Raw genomic sequence first — 16,090 nt, 5'->3', positions numbered from 1 at the left:
ATTGAATGTTTCTTCCCCCTTGATCTCTAACCCAATTTCTTTTGTGATTTTGCAGTTGGAACAATCAATTTTACCTTTCACTCTTAAAAGGGCACAATTCAAATGATACTCACCAAATGAAAGAAAATTGGAAAAATAATGACACTTTCAAATCATTTACTAACTGCAATAACTAAAAAAATATCAAATAGACAAAGGGAAAAAAATGAAATCAAAAGAATGCAACTCAAAAAGTTAGAAACAATTATGACTGATAAAACAAGTAAATTGGAGGGGATCATAAGATTTCTAAGTTCTGAGAATGTTACCCCCTCGCTAGAATTTTCCTGAGACAGTTTTTTGGCCACATGAGGGACAGTTTAAAAGAAGCCCAAATTAACTAGAGGTAATGCAGGACCAAGAAAAACCCTAAGTGAAACTTAGCTACAGATGAACTATTTGAGTTGGTTTACAGGGGAAGCAGAGATGGATATTACAGCAGCAAGCACTAATTAGGGAGTAGCAGAGATGAATATTAGAGAGAAAGGTACCTGGGCTTTGCAATGGTGCTCGAGAGAGAGAGGTGCGCGTGACAGAGAACGGCGTGAACGGAGAACGGCGCGAACGGCGAACGGCGTGACGGAGAACGGCGAACGGCGTGACAGCGAACGGCGAATGAGAGGGAGCAGGAGAGAGAGACCGATTGAGAAGCCAGATATTGGAGAGAGTCCGATTGAGAGCGAGAAGAGGTTAGGGTGGTAGGGTTTTTCTCAGGAAAAATTGGAGGGGGAGGCTAGGGAAAAATAAGAGCCATATATTATCTGTGTTTAAAAAAGCTTCTGTTGTCACGGTTCCAAAATAATAATAATAAAATATTATTTCATTTTGTCACGGTTCCATTTATAACCGTGATAATTGACCTTTTGTCACTGTTCCGCCTATAACCGTGACAATTGGGGCGTGACAAAAGGTCAAATCTGTAGTAGTGTGAGTCTGCTTCTTCTCCTTCTAACCCCTCCCTAAGTAGCATTCCCGCACATGCAGCCCCACGACGTGGATGGTGATATGGCTGCTATTGATCAGATCAACGAGTTACCAGATGAGGTGTTGTCTCACATACTCGGTTTTCTCCCAACCAAAGTCGCTTTGGCCATGAGAGTTCTTTCCAATAGGTGGAGCCACCTGCGTTTGCATGTTCTCAACTTCGATTATGATGACAATTGCTTGTGGAAGTGTAAGGATCGCATGCGCGTCCTTTTCAACCTCGTGGATCAAGTTTTATTTTTCCATGATCATCCAAGCCTTGTGCCTTAAAATTCCTTGGTGAAATTCCTCTCTAATAACGACCACATATGCAGGGGCGGAGCCACCGGGGTGGCTTACCGGTGCTCTGCACCCCCGGATATTTTAATTTTTCATGTTTATATTATGTAAAAAAATTTCTAGCACCTCTAATAAAGACAATATATATTAAAAGTTAGCACCAAGCATGAATGTCATTGTGGCGCAGCGGCAAGGACTGCTACTATTCTTATATAGGTCTCATGTTCGATTCCTATATACCAGTTTCAAATTTTTTTTCCACGAAAAATGATTTCGAAAATACGCAAAATGATGTGAATAGGAGTGGAACACTTTCCAACAAGAATATTATGAAAATGAATTACCACTATACTAGATGCAACTCTTGAATATTAAATGATAGTTTTACATAATTTATTTAGTTGGTATCTCTCATGCTCAAACTATTTATATATTTATTTATTCTATTTATAGAAAATATCAATTGATTTTCCCTATAGAGTCTGGTTGAATCACTATTTAATAAAATTATGTTGATAAAATGAACTATAAAAAATTGAATTTGTACGTGGAAATTATACCCAAAAGTAAATTTAAAAATTGAATGTTGTTTGAAAAAAATAAAGTAAAACTATTAGATATAAAATTACTAAAAAGTACATTGCTAAATAAGAGATAAATATGAAATATAAATTTTGTAATTCATATGTTTAAACACAAAGGTGAAATAGAAAAAGTATCACATTTCTACATTGTCATTAATTGCGTTTTCACACTCATAACATACTTATTACGTTTAAATTATTTTTTCAAACAATAAAAAAACATAAATGTGCATTTTCTCCCTTCACATACTTAACGAAAAATGTGTTTGATATATAAGCATACTCTTGTGTTCATGATTAAAAATATTATTTTTTTCTTATAATAATAGTGAATGTTTAGATACACAATAAAAATCACGCTAAACCAAAATTATATAGTCGATAAAAGTGGTTTCACGTTATTTTTCTCCACGGTAATTTTTCAGTAGTCCCCCCGATGTGAAAATCCTGGCTAGGCCCCTGCACATATGAATGGCTTGCCGCCGATAAATTGAGTCGCGTGGAAGAATTAACGTTGGTGTTGCCTCGGGGAAGAACCTCCTTCTTATCACCTTGCAATATTCTCATCTGCCCAACTCTCGTGGCTCTCAACTTGACTTCGTTATCTCTGGCTGACAATATAGTTTCTTCTGATCTTCCCTTGCTCAGAACCCTTCACTTGACGCGTGTTACTTTCAAAACACCCGATGATCTTCGACAACTCGTTTCTTCATGTCCGGTTCTTGATGATTTTCGTGTTGTTGCTGTGGAATTTAAAGATTTTTTGGATTTTAGAGGGGATGTTAAGGCCATTCCCAAGTTAATCAGAGCGAGCAATATACATATCCACCTCATTGAATACCCATTCGGATTAGCGCATTTTATGATGTGCAGTTTCTGGACATAACCATGCCTCATCACGCCAATGTCCAATATTACAATGCCTTTCCAGTAACAACTTAATCCACCTTGACATCTATGTTATTTGCTTTGATGGGTGGCATCTTGCTGTGCTAATCCTGGAGGATTACAATTACACTTAGAGGATATAGAGGCTTGAAAGATGATCTTCAATTTGCAAAATATGTCCTGCAAAATGCTAGGGTTCTACAGGCCATGACAATCCATTGTTCTAATGAAGAGCATAAGGGCCGAGTTTTTGAAGAATTATCCTCTTGCCCAACGATCTCTCCAGCATGTAAACTTTCACATAAGAGCTTTTCCAAGAAATTTAAACCCTGCAGAAAATATTGCCACCTAGAGTTCTGCAAACACCGCTAGATAGTGAGAATTTTAGCTATCCATATAGCTGATCTCACTTAGTGAGATAAGGCTTTTGTTGTTGTTGTTGTACTGATATTTCAATTATATTTTCTGCCCAGACTGTGTTATGAAATCGGTTGAGCACAATTCCATTGTCCTTCTTGAAGCTTAGTCTCAATAGTTTACAGAATTTGTAAAGATAGTGGTGGTTGTAACACGGCCATTTTGAAATAAACTACTGTTTATACATGAAGAGTTTGTATTTGTTGATATTCTCCATAATTCCACGAACAGAACTAACTCCCGCAGCTACTGAAACAAGGAAGCACACTAAACTCAACATTTGGAGCACACACCACTTTGATGATAGGGTTCTTATTTGTTTTTGTGAAATGTGCATTTGAATAGGGAAGAAGACAATGAGTGGCCAAAACCCAATTGCTCCAAGGAGAGCAAGAAACTCATTGAAAAATGGCATTGCCATGGCAATGATTGTGGCTATTATCACATATATTGTCCTCCATATTAACTTGAACAAGTTGAGGTTGAAGCCTATTTTTGTTGGGTATTCCTTGTTTAAGAAGGTAGATTGTGGCCATGCCAAGTTAGCACCCATCTCAACTATACGAAATAATGGTTGAGCAAGCACCTGTAATACAATGTCAATATCTCAAATTAAACATTATAATTGAGTTTGTAATTACTCACCCCAAACATAATCTATGAAACTATAAATTTTTTATAAGCTAAAATATATTAAAAATACTAATCTTGTTTGGTCCCCTCAAACGGTTACATATCCCTTCTAACAAATATCTTTTCCTGAATTTAAATTTGTGCTCTCATTCTTACGAGGGTCTAGCTTGCCCACTAGACCAACATTTTGTTGGTAATCTAGGTTTGGATTTATGTTTTGATATAAAGCTTATATGTATATGCATTATATTTTAGAAGTAAGACAATCAAACCTGATATGCTCCCACCATGTGAGCTATAATGCATACATTCCCCAATGCAACCAACCAATGAGGCTCGTAAAATCCAAAGCCAGTGAGGATGTTCCCTGGTGTTTGATCACCAAAAGCAGCATAGCCAAGGCTACCACATAGAAGAAAAAGTATTGTCATTGCAGTGATCCCCAACACATTGGCCTTTTTCATCTGTATACTTTCTGGTGGATCTGACTTTAAGGTGTCCTAAATAAAGCAATGAGATAATTAAAATTCAATGGAATCACTAGAAATTACAACTTTAATTTGCTTCACTAGCTTGTGCATGTTTGGATACATTGTGGAAAGCTCCGGTGAAGTCAAAATCACGATGAGTTGAAGTAATCTAAACCACAGTGGATAACAACAAAAGCTTAGAGAAATTATTTCTGTCTACCGTGATTTTGACTTGCCGAGATATTTCACCCAATTCACCGTGTATCTAAACACGCACAAAGGCTATTCCTCCTCTTTCTAATTTCTTAATGCATGTAAATGATTGTGAAATTTTGTAAGTTGTGTTATTTTACCATTATATCATAGACAACAGTAGCAAAAGAGCAAGCAAGTGCAATGTTTCCCAAAGCACTGAAAACCTTCCAAACTTTTTCTTCTCCAGATAATTCTGGCCCTACTTTAATTCCAAATAATCTGGTTGTTTCTCCTTTCCCTGTTCACAACCAAAATGCCTTAGTAAAACACAATTGAAAGAAAAATTTCAAACAAACTTTATGATTATACAATGATATATATCCTTAGCAGAACACATTTCTATATATGCAGAGGAATCAGGAGAAACTTTTAACAAAATTGGTGCAAACCTCTTACTCCATATATTAGTGACTTTTGTGTAAATTTAAGATCATTTTTTTGGAATTAACTCTAGAAAGCTTTGGAACAAAAATTATGGATGAAAGCTATACCTGAGAACAGGACTCCTAGAGAAAGTCCACTTCCAATAAATGCATAACCAAAAGAGGAAAGAGCAGCAATGGTTGAAATAAATGTTAACTTATGGAAATTCGGGATTTGGGACAGAAAAATTTGCAAGATCCCAAAAGCAATCATATAAGGATTATTTGAAAACTTGCAATAAGCTTGATGGCCTTTTTTGTGGAAGCAAATGGCTTTCCTTATAGCTCTGCAACATCAACACATCACCAAAAAGCAATTCAGAAATTGTCATCTCATTAGCAGATTGTTATACATATATGACCAGCCACACACATAATTAGTTTATTTATCAAAAACTTACACCAAGCTTGTGGAAGTAGTTATTGTATAGCCTATTGTAACCCCAGCCAGCTTCCCATATTGGATCAATCCGCAAAACACATACATTTTCCCACCTAATGATGAAATGGAAATATGGAATTGATCAAAACATTTCAATTAGACCATGAATTTTATATGTAGATGATTTTACAAATTAAAAAAGGTTAATTACCCTTAAAACCAAACCCTTCTAATGATATAATTAACTTTATTGTACGATACTGTAAGTTATTTTGAGCTTACTTTAATAAGCTTCTCAAATTAACTTGTGAATTCAGGTGTTTACAATACCAAGGTATGCATGAACGGCCTGCATATAAGTGTAGTTCCTCTTGCCAGTGACAGGGTCAGGGTATCTGTAGCAATCTGCAATGAGATTGTAAGTGTAAATGGAAATGCATGCAAACATAACCATCACTGCAATTCCAGCTATCCATCCTAGCTGAGCCATTGCCCATGCCAGAGCCAACACTCCTGCCCCAACCACCACTGTTATTATGTGTGTTGTAGCTGTCACCACGTTCCCTGCAAGTTCAAGAAAATAGTGTTTATGATAGAAATTTAAAGGAGAGTTGTTTTCATGCATCTTGTAATTAGTATTGTAGATACAACAAAGAAAGAATGAAAAAGACGGTTTTAAACTTTTAATTGATGCTTTTGTCTTCTCCTAAAAGCAAAACTCAATTGGGTCTAATATAGGAGCATGTAGAGTAGTGTGGGTTTTTCTCTTCACTTTTTGAGTAAAAACATGTATATGAATATATGTGATCGCAACTAAGTCATCTCAATTAGGAAGAAAAGAAAATGATGATATGCACTCATGTAGGGGTGAGATAGTGAAGTAAACCGGCTAATTATAAAATAAATAAAACATAATCCTTCAAATGACATAACAACTACAAATGTAAGTATAACTGACAAATGAGGACCGGATGAATCTGAAAGCTCATTCGTTCAATTCAACATGTGCATTCAGTTAGATGTTTTTACATTAAAAATCATGATATCAATTTAAGAGGTACCAAATATTGTTTTGAACTGAAAACTAAACGTGCACTAACTACTTTGCCAATGATTATGTCTAATGTGTCTAATATATAGTGCAGATTTTTCTCATCATTTTTATAAGTCAGTAATCATTTTCCGATGAACTAAGTCTAAGTTATTTGGATGAGGAAGAAAAAGAAAATGATATGAAGAAGAGAAGGAGAAAGCATATACCGGTTCTCTTGGTTCTCCCATCATCATCCACTTCTGTACTTGAGAGTCTCATAGAAGCATGACCCTTTTCTTCTTCAGTGTCCATTCTCAGATCCCTGCTCTCAGCTCAGTCACAGCCTCAATATGTATGAAGGAAGCTGAAAACACCTAAAACAAGTTAATTTTTTTTTAAATGTTGTAGAGAGAAATGAAAAATCCCAAAGGAAATAGGGGAAAAGTTACAAGCATCGATCTCAATTTGATCTAGTTATATATATAAACCTGCAGCTTCAAACCAGAATGCTCTGTTGATTTTCTGTAACAAGCTAGAGATAATGCTTCATTGCTTTGGTTCCCTTATTATTTATCCTATTGTAATGTAGGCAAAACATAAACATGGCCCATCTCAGCACTCTTGTTCGTATATATACAAATAGAAATACAAGACTATTTCTTTACTTCCCAAAGTGCCCTCCTCCATAAAATGCCTCTCGTGTTTTCCCAATATTTTGGAATTTTGATTCCAATTTAGAGTTTTGCTTGATAAATTAATCCCCCCTAAGTTCAAGTTAAAAAAGTTGGAAGTGAGTGATCCTGAGTAATATTCTAAGAGAGAATTTTGTCCCATACATATTAATTAGTAATTACTACAAAGCGGTGCTATATGACGCAATCGCTTATATGCACGACAAGGACAATTTCAGGGTTTGTTTGGCTTTTTAATACTCTCTTAAGCTTATTGAATAATTTTACAAAATACTTTGATCAAAGTACACTATACAGGATTCCGGCGGAGGTCATCGATCAGCGTCAGAGGCGGAGGCTTTAGTGCTCCGTTGGTCCATTGGTTTAGTAATCAATCTTGGATTCCGGCGGGTGTATTTGGAGACGGATTGTGTCAAGCTTTTCCAACTGTGGAAAAACCTCCGGATAGAAGGAAATTATTTAGCTACTATTATTAATTATTGTTTTCAGTTTTGTCGTTTTTTGGATTTTATTTTCCTTTTTTTTGTTCGCCGTTCTGGCAATACTGTGGCAGACTTCTTAGCTAAGAATGACTTCTCTTACGCCGGTTGCGCGTGGATTGAGGAAGTACCACATGAGGTTGACGTTTTTGTAACCGCGGAAGTTTTGGCTTCTATGCCCCCAGTTTAATATAGGATAAAACTTATATCAAGTTTCTTACTTCCATTCCATCAAGTTTATCTGTAATTTTTCAAATTTTGACAATAAATTCTTAATAAATGACATTTTATTTTTAGAAATAGTTGCACATGTGTCATCACATGATTGGTAAACTTGATGAAATAGATTTAAGGAACTTGATCTAAATTTTTCCCTTTAATATATCCCACATATCGTTCAGAAAAAAAAAAAAACACTATATTGTGCCCTGTCGTAGTGTCGTGGCATTAAATATGTTGTGCAATTCAGCATTTATGTATTATTATTATTATCTAATTTCAAGTGTTAACCAAAAATTTATCTAATTCGAGTTGAATTGTCTTCTATCAACAACACATGGGGTCATCTTCACACAAAAAATACATGGGGTCTAAAAAAGAAAAAAGGAAATATTTAGACACATCCAAATATGTATGTAATTGATATTTTAAGTTCTGGTTATTAGTTTCGAGTAGTTGTACATCAAATAGAGATATGGTTGAATAAAGTTTTTATATTAAGGTTAGAACATTCCTCTAAGCTAGCTTTTAGGTAAAGTTAGACCTAACATGAATTTTAAGATTATATTAGAGTTTGTCCTAAATTCTTTTACTGTAGACCACTCATATATGAGTTATTCGTAGTTAGACATAATATGAACTAGTTATTAGGGTAAAGTTAGAGTTACACATAATCTGAGTTTTTTTTTTTGAAGGTAAACTGAATAAAAATTAAGGGCCAACCGGCAATTGAGTCATTACATCAGAAGTAACCAAATGGGAAACGGCTACCGGAACCTCCTCCACCCATACTAAATTAGCATAGGTCTCAGAGTTTCTAGCCAAAAAATCCGCAACAGTATTGCCTGTGCGTCTAACAAAAGAAAGCGAAACAAAATCAAAAGCATTAATTAAAACACGGCAATCCTGCAGAATCGAACTCAGATAAGACCTCCCAGCTTCCTTTGATTTCCAACTAGTGAATAATTGGAGACAATCTGTTTCCAAGCATATCCGGCGAAATCCTAGATCAATAGCCAGCTGTAGTGTCCATCTCATACTCATGGCCTCCGCCACAAGTGGGGAAGTACATAAGATAGGAAAAGAACATGCTGCCGCCATGGCCTCACCTTGGCAATCGCGAGCCACCATCCCCATGCCACCCGTTCCATCAGCACGAAGAGAAGCATCAAAGTTGCATTTGATGATATCCACCGCCGGGCGCCGGCTTGCTCCATTTTGCTGGCAAAGAAACCGAGGGTGCACGAGCAAGGTCACGGACCTGAGCTGCCTCCAACATACTAGCCACACGACGGAGAACCGTAGCCACCACCAGCTCTCCCTGCTGAAAACAGACCTTGTTCCTTGCCTCCCAAATCGCATATACCACCGTTTGAGCCATAGCCAGGACCTCATCATCATCCATCGCTATCACTGCTGTCCAGAACGCCTGAAACGAGGTAAAAGAATCCACTCTGATGGCTAATTGAGACGCAAACCAGATGTGTTTGGCAGCTGGGCACTGGAGGAAAATATGGTCTTCATTCTCCCTCTCCGAAGCACAGAAACCGCAACCTGGATCAACATCAACGTGGCGCCGGAACAAGCTCTCCTTCAGCGGCAACAAACCACAAATTGCCCTCCAACAGGTTTCTTTGCAACGAGGCAAAGCTCGAGATGCCCAAAAGAACTTCCAGCTCCTTGGATCAAGCTTAGCCGTAGAGGAAGAGGACGCAGCATCACGGTGTAACAACAACCGCATGAAGTCATATCCCTCTTTTGATGTATATTGTCCATCACTTGTACCTGGCCAATGAAACAAGTCAACACCCCCATGCACTCCCAAAGGAATGGAAAAAATGTTTGCCGCAGTGCTTGGGCTAAAAACCAGCTCAATCAAATCTCTCTTCCAACAGTGCAAATCCTGGTCAATGAGCATTGCAACCTTGGTGAGATTAAATTCTTAAACTAAATCTTGTCGGTAAATGAGAGGTGCATCTCCCGGCACCCATTTATCCCTACAAATATCAACCTGAGTTCCATCACCAATTCTCCAAGAGCCCCCTCTCTCAAAAATCCAACTCGTTTTCAGGATACTAGTCCATGCATAGCTTGGACGATACCCTTTCTTGGCCTCACGCATGGTGCAATTGTGAAAATAAACCGCTTTAAAAACTCGTGATAGCAAACACTCAGGACGAGTGAAAATGTGCCACCAATTCTTTCCCACTAGGGCCATATTGAAAGACTTGAAGTCACGAAAGCCAAGGCCACCATCTTCCTTCTGTAGGTTTCTAACAAATAAGGATTTGTTCCTAACCACATGCTTTTCTACCCATATAGAAAATAGGAGCATAATCCGAAACCACACTTGATTAACCCATACCCGAAAAACATGATGAAGATCTAGAGCGGAAGCGTACCTGAATGAGCCATGAGAATCGTTGAAGGATCTGGGGTTGTGATCTTCCAATTGTAGATCACCCTTAGGGTTTCCTGATGTTCTTCTCTGATGGGGATGAGGAGAAACTTTTCACGTTACTGTGTTGTGTCTACAATTGGGGACCATAACCCTATATGTAACTGCATCAGTTACAATTCTGTTTTCAATATTTCTAATTTGGCCCCTCATCAAATTAGAATATTGCCTTATGGTATCTGCACAATATCTTTTCATAACACATATGCCCTTAGCCATAAGATCAATATTAAATAGACCACTTTAGTTTTGGCTAATTAAATAATGGCCCTAACACAATTAAAAGTTACATTTGTGACCCAAAATTCTAACAATCTCCCACTGGTCACATATGTAACTCTACGCATGTGTTAGACTTTATGAGCTCAAAAATGCCATTATATACCTTAAGCATATCCAAATAATCTCGTCCATTAGCCATGCCAGTACGTAGAACCAAAGTGATTTTCGTTATATCAATCATAACTAAACCCATCAATGATTACTAGTACTGACATAACTAAATGACATAGATTCATTATGAAATGTGCAGCATGAAAATCACAAGAAGGTGGCCCGTACTTGTCAATTTTCAACTGGTCCTACTTTACTTTAGTGAGATCATTCAATAACCTTATTGTACAAAGCATAAATAACAGAATATCAAACTTTATAATTAACCAAAAAATATCCAAATACTAGAGTATGCATGCATAATACCAAACATAGAACACAAAATTTATATATGAGTAACTCCCACTAAACTAAGCATTCATCACACTGCAAAACACCCATGTGAGCAGTGTGCTCATGAAAGACCTTAGGCGGAAGACCTTTTGTAAGAGGATCCGCTATCATGGAGTTTGTCCCTATGTGTTCTATAGAAATCTGTCCACTTTGTACCCTTTCCTTAACAACTAGGAACTTGATGTCAATATGTTTTGACTTGGTCGAGCTCCTATTATTGTTGGAAAATAAGACGGCTGATTTATTGTCACAGTATAACTTAAGCGGTCTTTCAATTCCTTCCACAATTCGCAGCCCAGTGACAAGATTCCTCAGCCAAATCCCATGGTTAGATGCCTCAAAACATGCTACAAATTCTGCTGCCATGGTGGATGAAGCTATGAGAGTTTGCTTGGCACTACGCCAAGAAACTGCACCACCATCCAACATGTAGATATAGCCTGAAGTGGATCTCTTACTATCTTGGCATCCAGCAAAATCAGAGTCAGAATATCCAATGATCTCCAATTGGTCTGACCTCCTATATGTGAGCATATAATCTTTTGTTCTCTGTAAATACCTCATAACCCTTTTGGCTGCTTTCCAATGATCCATTCCTGGATTGCTCAAATATCTGCCTAACATCCCAACTATGAACGCTATATCTGGACGCGTACAAACTTGGGCATACATAAGACTCCCTACAGCTGATGCATAAGGAATCTTTTGCATTTCCTGAATTTCTAAGTTTCCTTTTGGGCATTGACTGAGACTAAATCTGTCTCCCTTAGCAACTGGAGTATCCCCTGATGTACAATTCTGCATGCCAAACCTTTTAAGTACCTTTTCGATATAGCTCCTTTGTGACAATCCCAGAATACCCCGAGATCGGTCTCGGTGTATCCGAATTCCTAATACAAAGGAAGCGTCACCAAGATCTTTCATTTCAAATTTTCTTGATAGAAATCTCTTGGTTTCGGGCAACATGCCTATATCATTAGTGGCAAGCAGTATGTCATCAACATACAGAACCAGGAAAATATTTTTGCTCCCACTGAATTTGTGATACACACAATCTTCAACAACATTCACCTCAAAACCGAATGAGAGAATTACTTCATGAAATTTGTGGTACCATTGACGAGATGCCTGCTTTAGTCCATAAATGGATTTTGTCAATTTGCAAACCGTATTCTTTGGGTCTCCTGACACAAAGTTTTCTGGTTGCACCATATAGATTGTCTCATCAATGTTTCCATTGAGAAACGCTGTCTTGACATCCATTTGATGGAGTTCCAAATCATAATGTGCAACAAGAGCCATGATTGTCCTAAAAGAGTCTTTCGATGAAACCGGAGAGAAAGTCTCTTTAAAGTCAATCCCTTCCTTTTGAGTATAACCCTTAGCCACAAGACGAGCCTTATACCTCTCCACATTACCATTAGAATCCCGCTTGGTCTTAAATATCCATTTGCAACCAATGGGTTTCACACCTTCCGGTAATGGGACAAGTTCCCAAACCTTATTGTCTTGCATGGACTTATACTCTTCCTTCATTGCTTCAATCCACTTTTCAGAGTTGGAATCCTGCATGGCTTGCTGGAAGTTGATTGGATCAGCTTCCATCATACCATTATTTTCCTCATGTTCTTGGAGAAAGACTATGTAATCATCTGGAATAGCATTTCTCTTTTCTCTAGTGGATCTCCGCAAAGGTATTGGTTCTTGTAACACTTGTTCTTGAGGATCTTGAGTTTGTTCTTCATGAACCACCATATCATCTTGAGTAGGAGGAGATTCAACAACAATGTCTTGTAGAGGTTCCGTACTTGCTTCATCAGAAGCAACTGTATGAATCGGTCTTGGAATTGTTACCGACTCTTCCTCTAAAGCAAAGTCCCTAATCTTGTTCTCCCCTCCAAACTCAATTTCCTCAAAGAACATGGCTGTTCCCGTCTCAAAAATTGTCTTTAATTTGGGATCATAAAATTTATAGCCCCTAGATCTTTCAGAATAACCAATAAAGTAGCTGCTCACTGTTCGGGATTCCAATTTCTTTTCATTTGGCCTATAAGGCCTTGCCTCAGCTGGACATCCCCATACATGAAAATGTTTCAAACTAGGCTTTCGCCCAGCCCAAAGCTCATAAGGTGTTTTGGCAGCTGCTTTAGTTGGCACTCTATTTAGAATGTAAGCTGCAGTCTTTAGTGCCTCTCCCCAGAGTGACTCTGGCAAAGTAGAATGACAAATCATACTCCTTACCATATCCTTAAGAGTCCGGTTTCGTCTTTCAGCCACACCATTCATGCTAGGTGACCCTGGCATGGTGTACTGTGGGACGATTCCACATTCCTCTAGGTATTTGGCAAAAGGCCCTGGACGTTGTTCACCTGAACCATCATATCTACCGTAATATTCACCACCACGGTCAGATTTGATACTCTTAATTCTTTTGTTGAGTTGGTTCTCAACATGATTTGAACACATCCAGTGATTGAGACTTTTCATGTATAAGAAATAAGTATGCATATCTCGAATAATCATCTATGAATGATATAAAATATTGTTGACCATTCCAAGAAGGTGTTGGAAATGGTCCACAAATATCCGTATGTATCAATTCCAAGATGCCTGTAGCTCTATATGCACCAAATTTCTTTGTTTTGGTCTGTTTACCTTTAACGCATTCAACACAAACATCAAAGTTTGTGAAGTCAATGGAATCCAAAATTCCATCTGACACTAGCCGCTCAACTCTATTTTTAGAGATGTGACCTAGGCGCTTGTGCCATAATGCTCCTGAATTGTTATTATCAATTTTACGCTTAGTACCACGTGATTCCACATTCAGGGATTCACTATAGGTGACTACAGTGCTCAGCAAATACAGATTATCATATCCAATAAGTGAACCGGTTCCAACAATATTTGAATTAAAAGACAACTCGGCTTTACTGTTTCCAAATGAACATGAATAACCTGATTTGTCCAAATTAGAAACTGAAATTAAATTCCGTCTAAATGACGGTACCACAAAAGTGTCTTTTAAATCCAAATAAAATCCAGTACACAATAATAATCTAAAATGCCCTATAGCTTCCACCTCCACCGTCTTGCCATCTCCAACATAGATGTATCTTTCAACATCATTTGGCTTCCGGTAGCTTAGGCAACCCTGCATTGAAACACTGATGTTAGTAGTTGCACCAGAGTCTAACCACCAAGTGTTTCTAGGTACTGAAGCTAAATTGACCTCAGAACAGACCAAAGCAAAAAATGTACCTTTCCTTGCACGCCAAGCGTGATATTTAGTACATTTCTTTTTCATATGCCCAGACACATTGCAAAAGTAACAGGTATCATCCTCTTTCTGTTTCTTTTGTGCTGGAGCATCTGCAGCTTCATTCTTGGGCTCAACAGTTTTCTTTCTTTTGCCCTTGTCTTTAGAGGTGCTAACAAAATGAGCACTTTCTTTCCTTTCTTGCTTCAACCTTTCCTCTTCTTGCACACAAAATGAAATGAGCTCGTTAAGAGACCATTTCTCCTTTTGACAGTTATAAGATATCTTAAACTGACTGAATTGTGCAGGAAGAGAAAGCAATACTAAATGAATGAGCAAGTCATCCGACAGCTCAAGCTTTAGCGCCTTAAGTTTTGAAGCAATATTTGACATGCCCATAATGTATTCCCTTATATTTCCTTTGCCCTGATATTTCATGGAAATCAAGTTCTGAAGAAGAGTACTTGTTTCCGCCTTATCGCTTTTTGCAAAGCGCTTTTCAATTTCAGCAAGGAAATCTTTGGCACCTTTTATCTCTTCCGAGATAGTACCCCTAAAGACTTCAGGAATGCCGCGCTTAATGATCATAAGACTCATGCGATTGGAGCGATCCCACTTCTCATAATCTTTCCTCTGTTCAGAGGTACTAGATTCCGTAGGAGAAACGGGTTTCTCCACCCTTAGTGCAAGGTCAAGATCCATGCAGCCAAGAACAATTTCCATGTTCTCTTTCCAATCCTTAAAATTTGTTCCATCAAGGATCGGAACCGAATTCAGATTAGCAGATATCGAACCAATAGTTGCTAAAAGTAGAACAAAAACAAATGCTGTAAATATACTCACATTAAGAAAAATTGAATCATTAATATGTTCAAATAATGGCATAACCCATCTCAAGATACCTAGTGCACCATCAATATCATGTCTTTTGACAGTAATACTAATTGCTAGTGGTACTCTTGTTGTAATGATCAAACATTGATAATAAATCATGTCAAATAACAAATCCTTCTTTGGATTGATTTATCATTCACATGTAAGCCTTTAAAATTATCACATGTTTATCATCACAGGTGTGTATGAAATCCGGCCAAGCATTAACTTTTCCTTTGGGGTCCATTAATACTCGCATGGATAAACATATACACACACAAACTTTTAATATTTCTTATGAGTAATCTCCATAAAAAGAGGTCACTTTTGTGACTTTCTTATTTTAATTGACTCATTTAAAATATTAAACAATTGTATAAAAAATATATACCAAGCCAAAATTTTGAACACACACTGAATTTTCCATATATTCAAACGAGTATATGTAACTGAATTATCAACCAAACAGCTTTTGATCAATAACATGATTCACAATTTGTGTTATCTCTTTTATATATATATACGAATAAAACAAAAGAATTCATGATTCACATGAACCCAGAAAATAGAATTTTTCATACTAAAACCAGCATATATGATTCGTGAATTTCAAAAAAAAAAAAAACGAATTATATATGATCAATAACAAATCCAGCATGTATAGTTCGTGAGTATCCAAATCGAAAAATTCAACAAAGATCTGGTTTAGAAAATACATTCATCCAACAGTTTCGTTTTACATTCATTCAACAACGTGAATATCAAAATCTTGACACACATGGATAACCGATAAATAATTCACCGATAACGGCAATCACGAAATTATAACCCAATATTTATTCAAAAACGAAACTGAAAACCTGAATCAATAACCCAATAAACTCAAAAACAGAAACCCTAATATTTCAAGAACTACCCAATTTCATACATGAATCAGGTATGGGTGGCTCTGATACCACTTGTAGGTTTCTAACAAATAAGGATTTGTTCCTAACCAC

At 37.2% G+C, this 16,090-nt stretch overlaps 3 protein-coding genes across 5 annotated transcripts; all 3 read right to left on the bottom strand.

Moving 5' to 3' along the window:
• Nucleotides 1-2,180: 2,180 nt before the first annotated feature.
• On the bottom strand, nt 2,181-6,993 carry LOC130727643 (amino acid permease 8-like). Of its 3 annotated transcripts, none has more exons than XM_057578833.1 (8): nt 6,875-6,993; nt 6,614-6,750; nt 5,684-5,917; nt 5,373-5,466; nt 5,041-5,258; nt 4,648-4,787; nt 4,097-4,324; nt 2,181-3,777 (listed from the first exon to the last, which is right to left on the bottom strand). In XM_057578833.1, the coding sequence occupies exons 2-8, from the start codon at nt 6,696-6,698 to the stop codon at nt 3,364-3,366; spliced, it is 1,413 nt and encodes a 470-aa protein (XP_057434816.1). In that variant the 5' UTR covers nt 6,699-6,750; nt 6,875-6,993; the 3' UTR covers nt 2,181-3,363. The 3 variants fall into 3 exon arrangements, with proteins under 3 accessions (XP_057434816.1, XP_057434817.1, XP_057434818.1); XM_057578834.1 differs by having other exon boundaries at nt 6,836-6,982; XM_057578835.1 differs by having other exon boundaries at nt 6,614-6,760; nt 6,875-6,979.
• Nucleotides 6,994-8,944: 1,951 nt separating this feature from the next.
• On the bottom strand, nt 8,945-9,694 carry LOC130711246 (uncharacterized). The gene has a single exon (XM_057560784.1). It carries the CDS (start codon nt 9,692-9,694, stop codon nt 8,945-8,947), a length of 750 nt encoding a protein of 249 aa, XP_057416767.1.
• Nucleotides 9,695-13,816: 4,122 nt separating this feature from the next.
• LOC130727642 (uncharacterized) lies at nt 13,817-15,270 on the bottom strand. The gene is made up of 2 exons (XM_057578832.1): nt 14,222-15,270; nt 13,817-14,114 (listed from the first exon to the last, which is right to left on the bottom strand). Exons 1-2 carry the CDS (start codon nt 15,210-15,212, stop codon nt 14,086-14,088), a joined length of 1,020 nt encoding a protein of 339 aa, XP_057434815.1. The 5' UTR covers nt 15,213-15,270; the 3' UTR covers nt 13,817-14,085.
• Between the last annotated feature and the right edge of the window lie 820 nt (nt 15,271-16,090).

Source organism: Lotus japonicus, chromosome 1 (assembly GCF_012489685.1).
Source record: "Lotus japonicus ecotype B-129 chromosome 1, LjGifu_v1.2".
NCBI classification, from domain to species: Eukaryota; Viridiplantae; Streptophyta; class Magnoliopsida; order Fabales; family Fabaceae; genus Lotus; species Lotus japonicus.
This window is presented reverse-complemented; position numbering and strand designations above follow the sequence as displayed.